We start from the raw sequence: 18,592 nt of genomic DNA on the forward strand, positions 1-18,592 counted from the left end.
AAGTGGTGATGACTAAGAGCATGGTTTCACTTTTAAAATCAATTTTCTGTTTTTTAAAAGAAAATATAATACAAATTTGTATTATATTTTATTTTCTATTTTTGTATTATATTTTATTTTTAAAAATAGAAAATTATTTTCAAAAGAGAAATTAAACATGCTCTAAGACTTTTAGAAATTTTTAAAATTTATGAAAATTAATTAACAAAATAAAGTTTAAAGGATTAAATAAAAGTTAGTCATATTTATAAAACCGCATAAATTTTTTATTTTTATTTTTTGCTTTACTGAATGTTTGCTTGCTTAAGCAACAAATTTTATTCTGAATTGTAAAACAGCTTGTTAGTTGATGTTGGTAACTAAACCGTTAGAAGATTAAAGCAATGAAAATTTTCATTAGCTACTGCCTCGTGTATCATCAAACCATCATCTATTAATATAACATCAACATTTTTTATTTTAAATTTAAAGTTTTGTTAACTTTAGTTTTAAGGACTAAGTTTAAATATCTACAAACATAAAATTTTTATTAAAAAAATATAGTTATTATATTAAAGTTATAAAATTATAATAAATACTTTTTTTAATAAAATTTTATTATTATTAATTACTTATCCTAAAGTTAAGGTTAACAAAATTTTTAAATTTAAAGTAATGCAAATAGTACTTTTTTTAAATATTACTAATTTACCTGTCATTGTTTCATTAAAACTATAAATAAGAGTAATATTGTCGATATTAATATTTACAATCTTTATTTCGGTATTATATTGTTTAATATATTTATAGATAATTTTACTGACTTTATTAATTTTTTATTTTTATTATTTAGTGAGCATCTTGAATTTCATAAAATTTTGGGTATACTTTTCCAAACTCAGAAAATGGGAGTTCTATGATTTTTTCTTCTTGAAACAAATAATTTTATGTATATCTCGGGTTGAGCACCTCCCGAACCATCGATGAAGGTTTCCAAGGGATTTAGTCTCTCACATCATGCATGAGAGCTCCAGAGGCTCCATCCTCTGGTACGGCCTCATCTAACGTCGTTCAACTCTTCAAAGTCATGGTCCAAAATTAAGATCTACTTCATCATGGAGTACGTGCACAACAATTTACCCTAAAATTTTGTCAGTGTCACACAGGTTTTGCAAAGGGAGTGTTAAAGGAACACGTGACAAAAGAACTATTTTCAACCATTAAATTTTGTCCCACAGGTTTTGTAAGGAGAGTGTTGAAGAAACATGACGAAATTATTTTCAATAATTAACCCCGGCTATTAAATTTTGTCATACAAAAAGGATGTGTTATATGATAATCTTAAATTTGAGATTTTATTTCAAACAAATCTTTTTACAATATTTTTTTCTTAAATTAATAAATTCGCTTTATTCACTTAAATAAAAATATAATTTTCACTTAAATAAAAATAAAATTGGATATTATATTCTCATATAAATTAGAAATAATTTAGATGATTTATGTAAATTAAATCATTTAAAACGATCAAAATACTGTGTTAATATTTGAATTGTCTGAGTTAGATAACTTATTATTACAATAATAGCAACAATAATAATATATACTCAATTGCGAAATACTTTATAACTTTTATTTAATATTTAAATGGTTAATATTTGATAAAAAGTTTAAACTTATTTAATTATTAATTTTATGAACTACATATTATTCAATATTTATAGTAATATCTATGATAATATTCCAATTTGTATTTCTATATTTTTTACTAATAATGTTAAATGCTTGATTTAATGGCTTTGATTTTATTTGAATATTATCTTCAATAAAAAATAAATATGTTGGAAATAATATATATATATATATATATATATATATATATAAAGAGAGAGAACTATTTTTAACATCAAATTGCATAATTTTATTTTTTAAAAATTAAAATTTTATAAAATAATGCATGTAAAATTATGCAAAAGCTCTTTAGTATTAGAAAAATAGTTGATTGCCTTGATACATGTGAATTAGAGGATTTAGGATTTAAGAGTTTTCTTTTTACTTGACAAATGAGAGATTTAAAAGAAAGATTAGACAGAGATATTAGAGATAGTAATCATACCTACTAAATTAGTAAACCCTTTAAATTTTGAGCTTTTTGGATTTCTCATAAAGACTTTAAAACTCAACTTAGGAACTCTTAGCTTTCCTCTAGCCCCTGGACAGAAAATGTATCTAGATTCCAAACCAATATCTCTGAATGAAATAAGTTTGTGTTTGACAACCTCTTCAATAAGAAAAACATATTTTTAGCAAAATTGAGGGAATTTCTAGAAAATTTGCTATAAGAGACAATCCTTTTCTATTAAAACTTAAGAAATCCCTCTAGAGGAATAATCACTAATTTTGGATGATGAGGAAACCTTTTGGTATCATCATTATAGAGATAATTTGATGGAGATAGGAATACTAAATATTTGTACAAAGCTACAATTTTTTGCAAACAAAGTAATCAAATTGAAACCCTAAAGGATGATAAGAATACCTGAAAATATGACCCAGTGAGATTCGAATCCACTGCTCTAAATTACTTTCAAGATATCTATTTTGATCCCACTCCTTAGGTTGTTGATTTTTATGATCTGAATCATTTTCCTCCTCTAAAGATTTGATCATACTAGACTTAATTCTAAGGTGACCATATAAGTAGTTAAAGCCTATCTATTTAGCTTTAAAAATTTTAAATCCTCTGGGCTTGATGGCCTTCATGCTTTGTTTTATAAGAATCAATAGGAATTCCTAGCCCCTTTTATCTATGATTTTGTTTTAGATATATTTACTAACCTTAAGAAAATTGTTGTTGTCAATGAGATTGGAATTACTTTAATCCCTAAATTTAGTAATCGTAAATACATCAAGAACTTTAAACCCACCTCTCTATGTTAGTTATAAAATTATTACCAAAATCTTTGCCAACAAAATTAGAAGCTCTCTTCCTTATTTAATTTCTAAAAATCAATCCAGCTTCATTCATGGGTGGCAAGGGATAGATAACTCCTTAATTATTCAAGAGCTTATGCATTATTTTAGTAAATTAAAAGGTAGAAATGGATACATGGTTCTTAAAATTGATCTAGAAAAAGCTTAGGATCAACTGAGATGCAATTTCATTTTAGATACTATTATAAAAATTAATTTTAAATATAATATAGTTAACCTTATTCACCATTGCATTTCTTCTGCCTCTAAGTTATTAAACTAAAATAAGAGTAAAATTAGCCCTCTAGGGGCATTAGATAGGGAGATCATATTTCTCCCTACCTCCTTACGTTGTGCATGAAAAGGTTAACTCACCTAATTAAAGATAGAATCATGACTGCTAGCTGAACCCCCTTTTTCTTAAGTAACTCTAGGCCTCATATTTCTCATTTATTTTTTGCTAGTTACATTGCTGACATACATCATGTCAATATCATTAGGACTGTTTTGAATGAATTTTGTCTTGTCTCTAGTCTAAAATTTAATCATGATAAATCTTTCATATTTTTCTCCAAAAACTCTGATTTTGTTATTATCTAACAAATTAGTAATTACTTGGATATTAGTTCTACTAAGGATTTTGGTAGATATATTGGCATCACTATTAGCCACCATAAACACTCTAAGTAGGATTTTACCTTTATAATAATAGATAAGGTCGAGAAAAACCTATCTCTTTGAAAAATAAATTCATTATCCATGACTGGTAGAGTTATTGTAGCTCAATCTTGTATTATGAATATCCCTTCTTACCTAATGTAAACTATGGTTATCCTTAAGAGTGTTTGCAATGAAATTAACAAAATATGTAGACAATTTATTTAGGGTCTGTTAAGGGCAGGAAATGTCACCATGTTGGCTAGGACAAAATTTGTATGTCTAAGCATAAGGTGACTTAGGTTTTAGGAATTTGCAAATGCTAAATCAAGCTTATTTAATGAAATTGTGTTAGAGATTGATCACTTCTCCTCCTGTTCTTTGGGCTCAAGTCATTTTTAGTAAATATAAATTTTTTATTGATAAGATCCCTCGTATAGGCAATAGTAATTACTCATCACATATTTGGAATGACAGGTGTTTTGTGTGACATAGTTTCTACCAAGGGCTAGGATGGGTTGTTGGTAACGGGTTAACCACTAAGTTCTAGACAAACAATTGGATTTTTTACATTTCTAACTTATCTAAACTTGCCCTGCAGCCTATTCCAAATGTTGATTTAGACCTTGTAATCCTTTTTTTTTGCTTAAGGTGAGTGGGATTGGAATAAAATTAAAAATATTCTTCCTTCTCCAATTTGTTATTCTATTTCTTGTTTAAAATCTCTAATTATATCTGGGATGCAATACACTGTTTTTTGGTAGCTCAATAAGAATAAAAATTTTTCTATTAAATCTGCTTATAAGTTTATTTATGCTAATAACCATGATTCTAATTCTAATGCTTCTTTGTTTAAAATAATTTGGAATTGGGATGAGCCTCTCAAAGCTATTCTTTTTCTTTTTTTTTTGTGAAAAGTTACCCATTGTAGGCTCTTAACCAATGTTGAGAGACATATAAGAGGCATGTCTAGCATTTTTCTCTACTCTAGATGTAATAATGTTCTTGAGATTATCATGCATGTGCTTAGAGATTATTATATGGCATCTTTAGAAGAATAGGAATGCCATCCTTTTTTAGAATTCCTGCCTTCAACATGTTGCTCATATTCATCAAATGTTTTGTGATTTTGAACACTTTCAACTTTGCTACAAGGGCAAATCTAAGGCTATTGTCACAATTGTAGAGGACCAAGGTCAGTTTAGATGGATTCCTCTCCCCTCTCAAAAGCTAAAACTTTATATTGAAGCTAAATTGTTAGGCATATATTTTGGACTTTAGTTAGTTATACAGAATAATATCACCACTATTTGGATTAAGAGTTATTCTAAACAGGCTATATCTTGCAGCAACACCTAGCTAGTGTTTGGTCTGTTATACATTAATCATACAAATTATTTACTGTTGTAATGCACCTCTGGTGCTTGTTGATTAGTAATACATATATATTTCTTTGTTGAGCAAAAAAAAAAAGGCTATATCTTTAGTACTTACTATCAAAAACTACTTTCATCCTCCGTACTATTTGATTCATAACATAAAATAGTTGCTTAAGAATATTAAATTTATCAAGTTTAGTCACACCTATAAGAAAGCCAATCTTTGTGTTGATAGACTTGATAAATTAGACCTTAAAATATACATTCATTTCTCTTATTTTTATATAGCTCCTTTGTGTCTTCGGCCTTTCTTGGATTTGGACTGTTTAGCTTTGTGCATCTTAGAGTGATATATTTTTGGGCTTTTAACCCATTGTGGTGGCAAAAAAAAAATTATGCAAAAGCTATTAAAATAAAAATAATAAATTCTAATAAGAGTAACGACTTACAGAAACTAATATTAGTGATATATATGAAAATTATATATTAAAATTTTTTAAAATTTAAATGATAAAGGGATTGCTAAAATTATTAATATACTTTTGTTTAATATTAATATTTTAAATAAAAATGCAAAAAATATCTTTAATTAAATATTTAGTTTGTAAAATTATAATTTTTTATTTTAATCTTTTAAAATAATTATTCAATTTTTATTTTTATATTTAAGAAAAACATGTGTCTAAGTCATTCAACAAGGAATAAAAGATTTTTTTAAGGATTAAAATATTTTCAAAATTATATATTTATATCATTTGTTGTTAAAATATAAATATTTTAGGTTAAAAAGTAAGTAATTTGAAGTTATCTATATCTATCTATTTACATCTATATCTATATGTAAAATTAATTATAATTACTTATTATTGTATATATTTATCACAAAATTTATAATTATTAAATTTTAAAATACTGATTAAATTATATTATTGGTGATATAAATGTTATATTATTAAAAAAAATTATGTTTCACCTACTTGTTATTATATATATTTATAACAAAAATTATAATTATTAAGATTTAAAATATTTAGATTCACTTACGTAGTAATATGAATGGTCATAACGAATGTTAATACACGTTAGAAACAAAAACAATATACTGAATATTAATTAACTTTAATAATTATTTATTAAAGTTAATTATAATATTTTGTATAACTTAAAAATTAAAATTATCATTGATTTATAACTATTACTTTTAAATTAAATTTAAAAAAAATTATTAGAATTAATTTTATATAAAGTTTTATATAGATAGTTAAACAATTTAAAAAAACAACAATAACAAATTTGTTATGAATGATATTTAATAAAAATTATTTAAATTTATTAAATATTAAAAATAAAAAATAATTATTGAAAAATATTAAAAACAGAAAAGAAATATCAATTAAATTACATTAAAAAATTTCACAAAAATTGAATAAAATTCTTAAATGATATATGCTAATATATAAATGAAAAAAAATATTTTTGTATTGACCTATTATAAAATTGTTTTTATGATAAATAAATAAATAAATTATAATACAAATAAAAAACAACATATATAAGAGAATAATGTAAGTTAAATGAAAAATTCAGATTGAATATAAGTTTTTAAATTTACATTAGTATGAGAAAATTTATATATAATTATTAAAATATTGATATTACAAGATTTGTGATATTATTATTTAAATTTTTTATCATAATTTTCTTTTTATTTATCTTTTAACTAAAATTATTTTGTAATTAAATTTTAAGAATGGTGTTGTTTTATTTTTAAAAGTTACATTAATGATTATAAATTTAAATTTTAAATTAAAAGTAACTAATTAAAATCAATTCAATAATATTAAATATCATTATAATAAAAAGATAATATATAAATTTATTATTAAAATTTTATTATAATTATTAGATTTACATATTTAATATTTTTATACTATAATAAATGAATAGATAAATAAATTATAATATTTTAAATATAAACTAAGTTTGAATGTTATATTTACTTTATATATATATATATATATATATATATATATATATATAATTGAATCAAAACACTTCAACTTTTTAATATTTCTTTTATATTTTTTAAATATTTCTTTTACAATTATGAAAATAATTAAATAAATATATGAATTAATTTTTAAAATATTATAAAAATAATTTTTTAATACTTTTAATTTTAACATTTTAAACTATATTTATTTATTAATATTTTATATTTTAATTATGTGATTATTGAAATTTTTTTAAATTATAATTAAATTTTGAATGTTTCTAAATTTTTTTTTAACATATTCAATTATGTAAAGAACTTACAATTCATTCTCTAGTTATAAACTAAATTATATATAAAATATAAAGTAAGATAAATATATATTTTTATTAATATAATTATTTATGATGTCAAATTAGTTATGAAAAGCTTTTTCTAAGTTAAAAATTATAGATGAATATATCTCTAAAGCGTATTTACAAAGGTTCAGTTCAATTAAAATATATTTTAATATGTCATGTTCAAATGAAATAATTTTACACTGTCCATCAAAATAAAACCGCCACACTCACTAAATTTTGAAAAGAAAAAGTTTTTTTAAGAAGTATGTCACAAGCGGGCCGGAGCGGATCCAGTTGCGGTGGCCCAGATCCAACATTGTACATATATAATGCACAAACCTAGTTAGGGTTTTTCTGAGACTCAGTTTTACTCGCGTCGCAGTTACACAGCAGCTGCAGCAATGGTGAGTAAATCAGAGGTCTACCTATGAGTTCTGATTTTCTCTGCATTAACTATCTTCATTTTCTTCATTTTCTTGCTTTCTCTGACATTTCAGATTGTCACGTCAATTTTAGTTGCTGGGTCTCTTTTTAACCTGATTTTGATGTTTGAATCTTCGCATTCGACAGACCTCATTACCATTTCTGTAATGCTCGCTTATTCCTGCGTTTAATTTTGTAGGCTCCCAAACGAGGTGGAAAAGCTCCCGTACCAGCTGCTAAAAAGAAGCCTGTATGTAACAAACTGCTTGAATTTCAATCTAATTCACGATTTGGTTTTTGTTTTGATTTTGTTTGATTTGAAACCTCAGGAGAAGGTTACGAATCCTTTGTTTGAGAAGCGTCCAAAGCAGTTCGGAATCGGAGGGGCGTTGCCTCCTAAGAGAGACCTAACCCGATTCGTGAAGTGGCCGAAGACCGTCCAGATTCAGAGGAAGAAGAGGATATTGAAGCAGAGGTTGAAGGTTCCACCAGCTTTGAACCAGTTCACTAAGACCCTCGACAAAAACCTAGGTAAGAATGACTAACATAATATTGGGATCTGAGGGTTTTTTTTCTTAGTTCTGTGAGGTCTATAGACATGTTGTTTATGTAGGTATGTTAGAATGTTTTAATGCCCATGTTATAGAATATGTTTATTTCGTTATTTGTATAAAAAAACAAAATAGAATCGAATACCATTTTGATAAATTGTATCATATTGTTGAAATAAACCCTGGCAAATTATCATAGTTATTGTGACTGAGATGGTGAATATGTATGGGGTTCTGCTGATTGCTCGTGAGTTGCGTTTCTGTTTTCGTTTAGAGTTTATTTGCATTATTGATAACTGCTTTCTGCTACAGTACTTCCGGTGTTATGTACCTAATTTCACATGTTTGCTGATTAATTTGTATTACTATCACTCTTTTTATTATCTATGTTAATTTAAACTGCAGCAACAAGCCTTTTCAAGATTCTTCTGAAGTACAGGCCTGAGGATAAAGCAGAAAAGAAGGAGCGGCTATTAAAAAGGGCTCAGGCTGAGGCTGAGGGCAAGACAGTTGAAGCTAAGAAGCCTATTGTTGTGAAGTATGGTCTCAATCATGTTACCTACCTTATTGAGCAGGTTGTTTTATTACTGTATGATTGCAGTTTTACCCCCTCTTTTGGTGATATTGATGAATGAATGGTCAAGTTATCTTTACCTTGCAGAACAAAGCACAGCTTGTTGTGATTGCTCATGATGTGGACCCAATTGAATTGGTTGTCTGGCTTCCAGCTTTGTGCAGGAAGATGGAAATTCCATACTGCATTGTGAAGGGCAAGGCACGATTGGGATCGGTAATACTTGTTTGAATATTGTGATTTAATTCCTGTTTATGAATGGATTAAATTTCTTTTACAACTCTAAGCTAGTGGCTGATTTAATCAATGTGTATTTCAACAGATTGTGCATAAGAAAACTGCGTCTGTTTTGTGCTTGACAACTGTTAAGAATGAGGACAAATTGGAGTTCAGCAGAGTCTTAGAGGCTATCAAGGTGATGATAATTGAATTATTCTGCCTGTTTTCCGCTGTCAACACACTTGTAAAAAATGTAACAACTTTTGTTTTGGTTTCCTTTCAGGCTAACTTCAATGACAAGTTTGATGAGTACAGAAAGAAGTGGGGAGGTGGGATCATGGGATCCAAATCCCAAGCCAAAACCAAGGCAAAGGAAAAGCTCCTAGCTAAGGAAGCTGCTCAGAGGATGTCTTAGGAGTTTCGTGTATTTTCTTGCTTTCCGTATGTTTTTTTGGTGTCTTTTTTTAATTTTAGTCTATTTTAACAAGAACATTTGTTATTTACATGAGAGTATTTCATTAAAATATGATGCCCACTGAATATTTCTTCCATTTGGCATAAGACTTATTTCGGCTACATTATAGAAGAATTGCATGAGGATGCCGAGCATCAAATTTTTTATTTCTGATTTCTGATTTCTGATATAGTTATAATTTACTTTGCTTTTAGAATTTGAAATGGTCGATCACCGGAACATTTATCGTAGACTTCATGTTCCCTGATAAACGTACCTACCATCCTGAGTTTCAAGCCATCCCCTGCACGTATAAGTTAGCTTTTGCTATATTTGATGTCGTTGTGATAGGAAAGGTAAGACGTTGAGAAAACGGTCGTGAGCTACAGGTTTTGCTCTAAGTTTGTCATTTATAATGAAGCTTTTTAATATTGATTGTAAAATCAAGTACAGTGACTATTATGAAATGAATGTGTATAATGCATGAATTGTAAAATTAGTTTTCTAGATTTTTTAATTTTAATAATTAATTTTAACTGTAGTGGAATCGTTTAATCCATCGTTCTTATTTTCTTTGAAGAATTTTTTTAGTGTTTTTGAAGCTTTGAAGCTTGTATGTCTTCCTTTCGGTAGCATTTTTTAGCATCTACGATTAATGAGGAAATACTGGTCATAAACAACACTGAAAACGACTACGCTCCATTCCCAAGGCAATCAAAGTATTTTTCACAAAACAATGGCTTAATGGATAGTCTGTACCAAAATAAAATCGCTCGCCTATAATCGAATTTACAACAGCACCGTAGAGGATAAGTAGATAACAAAACGGAACAACAAACGCCAAACTTCACGAGGAAGATGTATGTTGTAGCCGTTGTTAAATTCGGAAACCCACTTTCCTTAGACACAATAATGGAATTCCTGGATCTAGCTTGGTTCGGCTTATAAGTAAAAATTTTCAGTTCAATTCCAGATAAGTATGGCCACATAATACATGGCTTCCAAAATTTTACGGTTGCTGACACAATTTTCATATTTTTTTAAAGAAAAACCCGAAGGACATTGATTGATAACTAGTTTAAGAAATGGGTTAAGATAGTTGGAAAAGAAGTGGATTAACTTTGTTTTACGCTGAGTATTATTAAATTTGAATATTTATATGATTTAATAATTTTTAATATTGAATATAAAAATTATCAATCTAATTGTTTAATTTTATCTATAAAATTTTATATAATTTAAATATTTGTAATAAAATATGTTTTAATATTTATTTATATTGTAAGAACATGTTATTCATTAAAATAATACAATTATGTATTTATTAGTATTTTTATGGAATTATAAACTCGATTTACTTAAGAATTTTCTAATCAACTCTTGGATTAATGAAACTTATATTTTGTAAAAAATATTAAATGATACAATTGTTTAAGTTTCACACTTAATGTGAATTGATTTCATGTAAAATACTTTAAAAATTGTGTACTTTTATCAAGTATTAGAAAAAATAAAAAACAAAACAACTTTTTATTGCTTTACAAATTTTATTTTATTTTCTAACTACCAAAACTGTGTTTTAATGATATTACCAAATAATCTTCCTTATTTCTTTCGAAAACATTTACAACAATTAATTCACAAAATAATAAAAAAAAGAGGAGAAAAACACAATCAAATCATCCCAAAAGAACTCCCGTTTGTTTACCTTGCGAATAAGTTTAAGTGCAAATATATTTTATTTTAAAATAAATATATAGAATATATTATATATAATAAAATTATTTAAAATGTTAATTTTTTAACAAATTAACTTAACCTTATATGTATTAAAATATAAGATTTATTAAAATTATAATAATTTTAAAATAATAAAAATAATATATTAAGCATTATGAATTTTATACAAATAAATGTATATACAAAAAATAAAAAATATATAGAAGATAATAAAATAAATTTTATAAATATAAAGATATATATTTATAAAATATTTGAAAATTATAAAAGTTAATAAAAAATTTGTTAAATAACAACTCTTACCTTGAAATTTTATAATTAAATCAATAAAAAATAGATAAAAATGTAAAATTTAAAAGTGAAACAGAGTAAATCAAGTGATTGTTTCACTACTTCGCAAAACAGAACAATCTCATCTGTAATAGTCAGGTTAATTATAAATAGGACCTATAAACGAGTAACTCGAAAAAAGGGGTCATTTCATTACATAACACAATCGTCTCTTTCCTTTCCCGCCATTGCAAAGCTGAAGAAATGGGTTCTCGAACCCTAATGGACATGTTCGAACCTGTTTCCAAGCGCTTGAAACCAACTCTCACCCCAACCAACGATGTCAATGGCAATGCCAATGCCAATGCCAATGCAAATGCCTCCACACTCTCCGTTCTCCAAAAGTCCCGCATCGAATACAACAAGCTTCTCGCCAAGTCCAAGAGGAATCGCAAACTCTGCGTCCAAAGGGTCTCCAAAAGCAAAGGTAAGCTCATTCTCTGTCGTTTTGGATTCCGAAGCGTCGTTTATGATCAAAACGCATAATCAGGTTTAGGACTAGGAGGCGTGAAACTAGAGGAGTTGCTGGTGGAGGAAACGTGGTTGGAAGCTCTCTCAGGAGAACTCCAAAAGCCCTATGCTGTCAATCTCTCTAAGTTTGTGGAGAATGATTTTTGCAGCGGCGACGACGTCGTTTACCCTCCTTCGCACTTGATTTTCAACGCTCTTAACTCTACCCCTTTTCACAGAGTTAAGGCTGTAATCCTTGGCCAGGTTGGTTTATTTGTTGGATTTTGTGCCCTTACCTAACCCTCTTTTTTTACTCACTGTGGGCTTATTCAATGTTTAGGACCCTTATCATGGACCTGGTCAAGCAATGGGGCTTTCGTTCTCGGTTCCTGAAGGAGTCAAAGTTCCTTCCAGTTTGGTCAATATATTCAAGGAACTTCACCAAGACCTTGGATGCTCCATTCCACCTCATGGGAATCTCGAAAAATGGGCCCTGCAGGTACATTCTCATGGAAATGCATTTTTTTTTCCTTTTGGGGGGTCTTTTTTCCTAAGATCGCAGAAGGGAAATGACGCATTAGATGTAAGAATCCATAATTGAATCCACTGAAATTGATGAATTTGGGATTTATTGACTTTCTTACACTGTACAATACTACAACTTAAGCTATGGGATAAGTGTACATGTTGTATTTCTTACTGTTGTCCACCCAATACTCTCTGTAATTGCGGACTGTAAAGCTTTGTAAAGTAATGATAATGGTGATCAATTTGTATTTTCAATGCTGTGGATAACTAATTTTTGCAGGTATTTGGCTGATAAATCCTCAATAGTACCAAATATTAAGTACATGATAAATGTCATATAAAACGTGAATTGTATTTTGTTTGTATTTTGAAAGCTTTATTTCTACACTAAATTCATCTTTTGTGATATGGTTTATATATTTTAATGGTCCGGGTTTGAGATGTTGGTTAAACTAGTGTTCTGACTTCTGAATGCCAAGTGGTATCAGAGTGGATATTTTAAAGTAATAGGTGACTTCCCATGGTTATTTTTGAAAAGTGTTATCTGATCAAATTTTTATCTTTATTTCAGGGTGTTCTTTTACTCAATGCTGTTCTTACAGGTTAGATTTTGATATTTTTTGTGAACCTCTAATCAAGGATATTGTTGACTTAATAGGTAACATATTGTTTGTATTTCACTTCTTGGATGGTGATCTAGTATGAATACAATAGTCTTTCACTTGTTTGGTGATTTATAATTGTCCTCTAGTGGTTTTTTTTTTATTATTATTATTTCACTTTTTGAGTTCAGTCAGGAAGCATCAAGCAAATTCTCATGCTAAAAAAGGCTGGGAACAATTTACTGATGCTGTTATCAAGACAATCTCACAGAAGAAAAAAGGAGTTGTGTTTTTGTTGTGGGGAAACTCTGCTCGGGAGAAATCTAGGTACTGCCCATTGCTTAACACTATAGAAATTGTTGGAACCAAGCATTAAAAATGACCCGGGCTTGTAATACTTTCCTTGATAATTTTCCAAAGCTGGTTTGAGAAAAATAAAATATTGCAGAATTTTTTTTGAGAGATGGGTGACAAGCTGATTACTGCAAAATGCAAATATACGTCTATTAACTGCAAGTTTCTTCACGGAAATGGTTTTCTTGAACTAATTTGGATTCTTTCCTTCCTGGGAGGATAAATTCTTTGAAACTTGTTGATGAACTTGTGCTTGAATGACATATACACAGGTTAATTGATGCAACAAAGCATCATGTTCTTAAAGCTGCACATCCTTCTGGTTTGTCTGCAAATAGAGGCTTCTTTGGCTGCAGGTAAGGTGGTTTTGCATTCTAATTTAATCTGTGTCAAATGTCAATATAGCAGTGAGTAAAATAATCATGTTCAAACATCCAACTGTTCTGCTTTGTGCGTCTACTTTATCAACTAAGCATTGAAGACCAAGGTTTAAGTTTAGTTAAAGAATAAGGGCACGAGTCAACGTACTGCCATTGTGAAGAATTTCTAAAATGGAAGAAATAGAAGCAACACCGAATGCTGGCTATGAACTTGTTTAAGTATGTTTATTTGATACCTTGCATTTTGTAACTTAAGAGGCAGGGTTTGTCACAAAATACTTCCTTTTGGAGTCTTCAACGTTTGAAACTGGAAGGCTGTAAATGTTAAACATTTACAGTGTACTTGGTTGAGCAGGTGAAAAGTGAAAAATATATTTGGACACCATAAAAGTCTAGAATACGTCGTCATTTTTTTTCATTTGCAATTTTCATCTAGAAATGCACTTATTGCATACTCAACTAAGCACACTATTAGCATTTCAGAACCAATGTAGGATTTAATTGTATATATGTTTTTATGGTAACAGTCACTGAGCCTTTACAGTCCACCACTACAAAGATTATTGTTATTTGTTCTTGTAGGCTTTGTTTGAGTTTTATTTAAGGAAGAAAAGAAAGTGAGGAACAAAAATTTATAGGTCTTCCAAAACCTTAATTTGGGGGAAGGGGGTTGAGAAAAAAAAAAATCCAAATAAGAGAGGGCTTTAGCTCCCTTTTCACCTCCCTCCACTAGCCTTTCAAACCCTTCTTATCCCACTTCTTCCAAACTCTCAAACTGAGTTGTAGTGGTTGACGTGATACAGCTGGTTCGTGATCTGGTCCGCTGGTATATTGAGCCATATTTTGTTGGTTAGCTTTCTTAAAGATTCATGGAATTAACCAAAACTCAGATCTTAGACTTTATCTAATCTTTATATTATAAAAGACCTGATCAATGTGCCTTTCATCGATATAAGCAATACTTCAGTCTTATTTTCCGTCATGTTTATTTGAATTTCTCTGAGCAGGCACTTCTCTCGCACTAACCAACTTCTGGAGCAAGAGGGGATTGATCCCATAGATTGGCAACTATAATGTTTATCTAGAGTTTCAAGCAAGCGTTTTTTATTTGATCAGGATCATTTTTTGAAGCCTACTGCTACATGTTTTGGTGTAAGATGATTCTGTTGTTTCTAAATCTACGCAGATATTTTATTTTATTTTTTATTTTTTTGTCGATAGTTTGATCCTGCAGTGTTGTTACCTTGATTCTGCTTTGCAGTACTGACCATTATTAAAATATAGGATTTGGCTTAACTTAACTATGTTATCAGGCATATGCTGTCTTAATATTAATGAACAATATACTTTTTAAGGTCTTTTTTATAAGAAATAAAAGGTTAAATCACTAAGACTAAGAAAAGCAATTAAGTATGTTATATTTTTCATAAATATAAATTTTATTCTAAAAATACTTATGATATTAAATAATGTAGTTAGTAATTTATATATTTAATTATACTAATAAAAGAAGATTATCAAAGAACTTTAACAATTAATGCATTTTAAATCTATTTTCTTTAATAAAGATCAAAAAAATGTTTCATTTTGTTTTTTATAAAAAGGACTGAAGAGACTATTTTATAGAAATTTTCACAAACATGAACCGACGTCAATTGTTTTCATCTAAATTTGAAACCATGTAATATATATATATATATATATATATATATATATATATAACTCAATATTAAACAAGGACTTCTAAATGAGATTAGTTTTTATTTTAAAATTATATTTTCTTGTTATGTTATTAGTGTTTCTTTTTTCGTTAAAGAAAAATGAAAAATGTTAATTTAGTCTTTAAAATTAAAGACAAGCAACTAAAAGTGATAATGTGATATCGTTTAATATTTATCACTTGGAGAATACAAAAGTGTGGTAAATGTTATGCTTATATATATATAAGAGTAGGATCTTTTTATACCAGTGTAAATCTAAAAACTTTTACACTTAATTTAAATTTTTTATTTGATTTACATCTAACGGGTTATAATTTATTACTTCATTGATCGTTAGATATAAGTTAAATGAAAGATTTAGATTTGGTGTAAGAATTTTTAGACTTACATCAATGTAAACAAAATCCTTTTATATATATATATATATATATATATATATATATATATATATATGCTTTAAATGCTTAACAATTAATAATAAGTAGTTATAATTAAAAAAGGCATGCATTTTTTAATTTAATTTTTTGTAATATTTTATTAATTTTTATGTAAGTGATTGATTGTTTGTTTTGTGTGTATTCATAAGATACATTTTGTGAGAATTCTTATTGTTGTAAATTACAACTTTGTATTATATATAATTATACATAAATAGTAAAAATTAAAAATTAATTATTTGTTACAATATGTAATTTTGAATGCACGAGATTTGAGTAGCTTTTATTATAAAGTATTATATATATATATATATGAACAGGATAGTGTAAGATCTACAAATAAAATCTCTGTTACCTTGGGCAATTAAGAGGATTTGGTACTCTCTTTTACATGGGAAACAATCTCATTATTAATTTCATATGAATAGATAATGGATTTAGTGATTTATTTAAAAAAATATCTTATCATCTTTAAGATATTAAAAGAATTAACCTGTTAATTTAAAATGATATAAAATAACTTCTCAAGTTTATTGATACCACAATAAGTACCAAATCTAAAAGCTCTTATATTTATTTTAAGTTTTTTATATTTAACGAGTTATAATTTATTATTTTATAATTAATATATATAAATTAAATAAAAATTTTATATCGAGTATAAGAATTTTCAAACTTATATTAATGTGAAACAATCCTTCTATATATATATATATATTAACTTTATATATAATATAATTTTTCTTAGTTTAACTATTGAATTATAGTCGTATATTATATTGATTAATTATGTTAAATTTTTTAAGATTTAATAATTATAGCAATGTAACTAATTTACTTTCATATATTTTGTTAGTTTTAATATATATATATATATATAAAGTATTAAATAATTTTAAGTTAATATACAATATTGACTTTTACTTTATACGTCTAATATAATTATAGTTAATTTTATGAAAATTAAAAAAGCTGTATTTATGTGTTTTTTTTTTTTTTTTGTCTCCATTAACACATTGGATATACATTGGCAAAATGGTTACATGTCAGTTTGAGCTTTGGATGTGTGTTGCATAAATACAGTCCAAGTTCACACGTTATTTGAGACTAAATCTAAGCTTAGACACTTTAATCAATCAATGTAAAAGCAAATTCGAGTTTTTTAAAATCTAGATGAATAAATATATAAAAGACTAAAATTAATCTGAGGTTAAATTTCAAGGTTTCATGTTGTATGTAAATTAAACGGATTTGATAAAATCCGTTTATTTCCTTAACTATTTTCTACACAAAAAAGTTTGTTGGTTATCAAAGCTTTTTAATTATTCTTAATGTTCATTATTAACTGTTATTACTTATAAGGATCTTTTTAAAAATAAACTGAATTTTAATATTATTATAATTATAATTGATCTTAATGTAGATTTAAATTTCAAATTCTGACATAATATTAATATTAATACAAAAAATTAAACCTTATTTTTTATTTCTTGATTTATTTTTTTAAAATATTTTATCTTAATTACACATGTATAATTTAGAAAAATAAAATTACTAAGTTGAAGCGTAAAAATAAATTTAAAATGCTTATGCTAAACTGAAATCCATGGATACTTGTAGTATTGTAATTCAGAGCGTAATATTTATATATCTAAGATTTTCTTTTCGTACCACAATAAACTAGGAGTGGAATCCACGTGAGTTGATGTGACCCAATAATGGCATACACCATTGCTTCCAATATTTTGCTGATGTTTCTCTCTATAAACATTTTCTCTTCAAACGTTTCTTGCACATGCTTTTCCCTGTGAATACTTTGAATGGGTAAAAACTACCCATAGCAACTTAGATAAATTAGTAAATTAGAGTCCAAATTTTATTTATTTTTTAAGTCATTTAATATTAATAAAAATTAATTTAAATAATAAAATATAAATAACAATTATTTGTAAATTCTACACATGCTTGTGTAATGTTTGAAAGCAAATTATAATATTAGCTCCTGTGAGTTTGTTTTTAAAAACAGGAATTGATGGATGGTAGTTAACATGGAAATTAAATTACAGGTCAAGTGGTTGCCCAAGTGACAGCAAGGAACTGCAAAGGTTGTGTGAATATTCGCAGACGAAGTTAATAGTAAATGATGTTTTTGTTAATAAATTGATAATTCATAAATATTAAAATAGTGATAAAATATATTAAAAGAATTATATATTATTTAAATAATTATATATTTTTAATATTATTAATATATTTTTGCTAAAAGTATTATATTAATTTATTGTTTAACTTGCATATTTAGAACAATGGTTATCATTGTAAGTAACGACGGGTAAAGACAATCTTGAACATGTGCAATAGAAAGCTGTGAAAGTAAAAATCGCTGCTCAGTAGGCAGAAATTCCGCTGTTTCTTGTTTCTTGTTTCTATTTTAACAAACTGGCCCGTCATTGTTCAACTGATTCTTGGGAGAGGTTCACAATGGTCCCACACACACACATATATAT

The 18,592-nt window shown here is 27.0% G+C and overlaps 2 protein-coding genes across 3 annotated transcripts; both read left to right on the forward strand.

Moving 5' to 3' along the window:
- Positions 1-7,648: 7,648 nt before the first annotated feature.
- LOC113864993 (60S ribosomal protein L7a-1) lies at positions 7,649-9,513 on the forward strand. Its single transcript, XM_027499284.1, has 7 exons — positions 7,649-7,726; positions 7,945-7,995; positions 8,075-8,276; positions 8,702-8,871; positions 8,958-9,086; positions 9,193-9,285; positions 9,373-9,513. Exons 1-7 carry the CDS (start codon positions 7,724-7,726, stop codon positions 9,502-9,504), a joined length of 780 nt encoding a protein of 259 aa, XP_027355085.1. The 5' UTR covers positions 7,649-7,723; the 3' UTR covers positions 9,505-9,513.
- Positions 9,514-11,756: 2,243 nt separating this feature from the next.
- Positions 11,757-15,221, forward strand: LOC113865592 (uracil-DNA glycosylase, mitochondrial). Of its 2 annotated transcripts, XM_027500264.1 has the most exons (7): positions 11,757-12,040; positions 12,104-12,327; positions 12,404-12,562; positions 13,163-13,193; positions 13,385-13,520; positions 13,820-13,903; positions 14,935-15,221. In XM_027500264.1, exons 1-7 carry the CDS (start codon positions 11,818-11,820, stop codon positions 14,999-15,001), a joined length of 924 nt encoding a protein of 307 aa, XP_027356065.1. In that variant the 5' UTR covers positions 11,757-11,817; the 3' UTR covers positions 15,002-15,221. The 2 variants fall into 2 exon arrangements, 1 of the variants encoding a protein (XP_027356065.1); XR_003505001.1 differs by lacking the exon at positions 13,163-13,193 and having other exon boundaries at positions 11,783-12,040; positions 14,935-14,989.
- The last annotated feature ends 3,371 nt before the right edge of the window (positions 15,222-18,592 follow it).

The sequence above is a fragment of the Abrus precatorius genome, unplaced genomic scaffold (genome assembly GCF_003935025.1).
Source record: "Abrus precatorius isolate BTA unplaced genomic scaffold, Abrus_2018 Scaffold4, whole genome shotgun sequence".
Lineage (NCBI taxonomy): Eukaryota > Viridiplantae > Streptophyta > Magnoliopsida > Fabales > Fabaceae > Abrus > Abrus precatorius.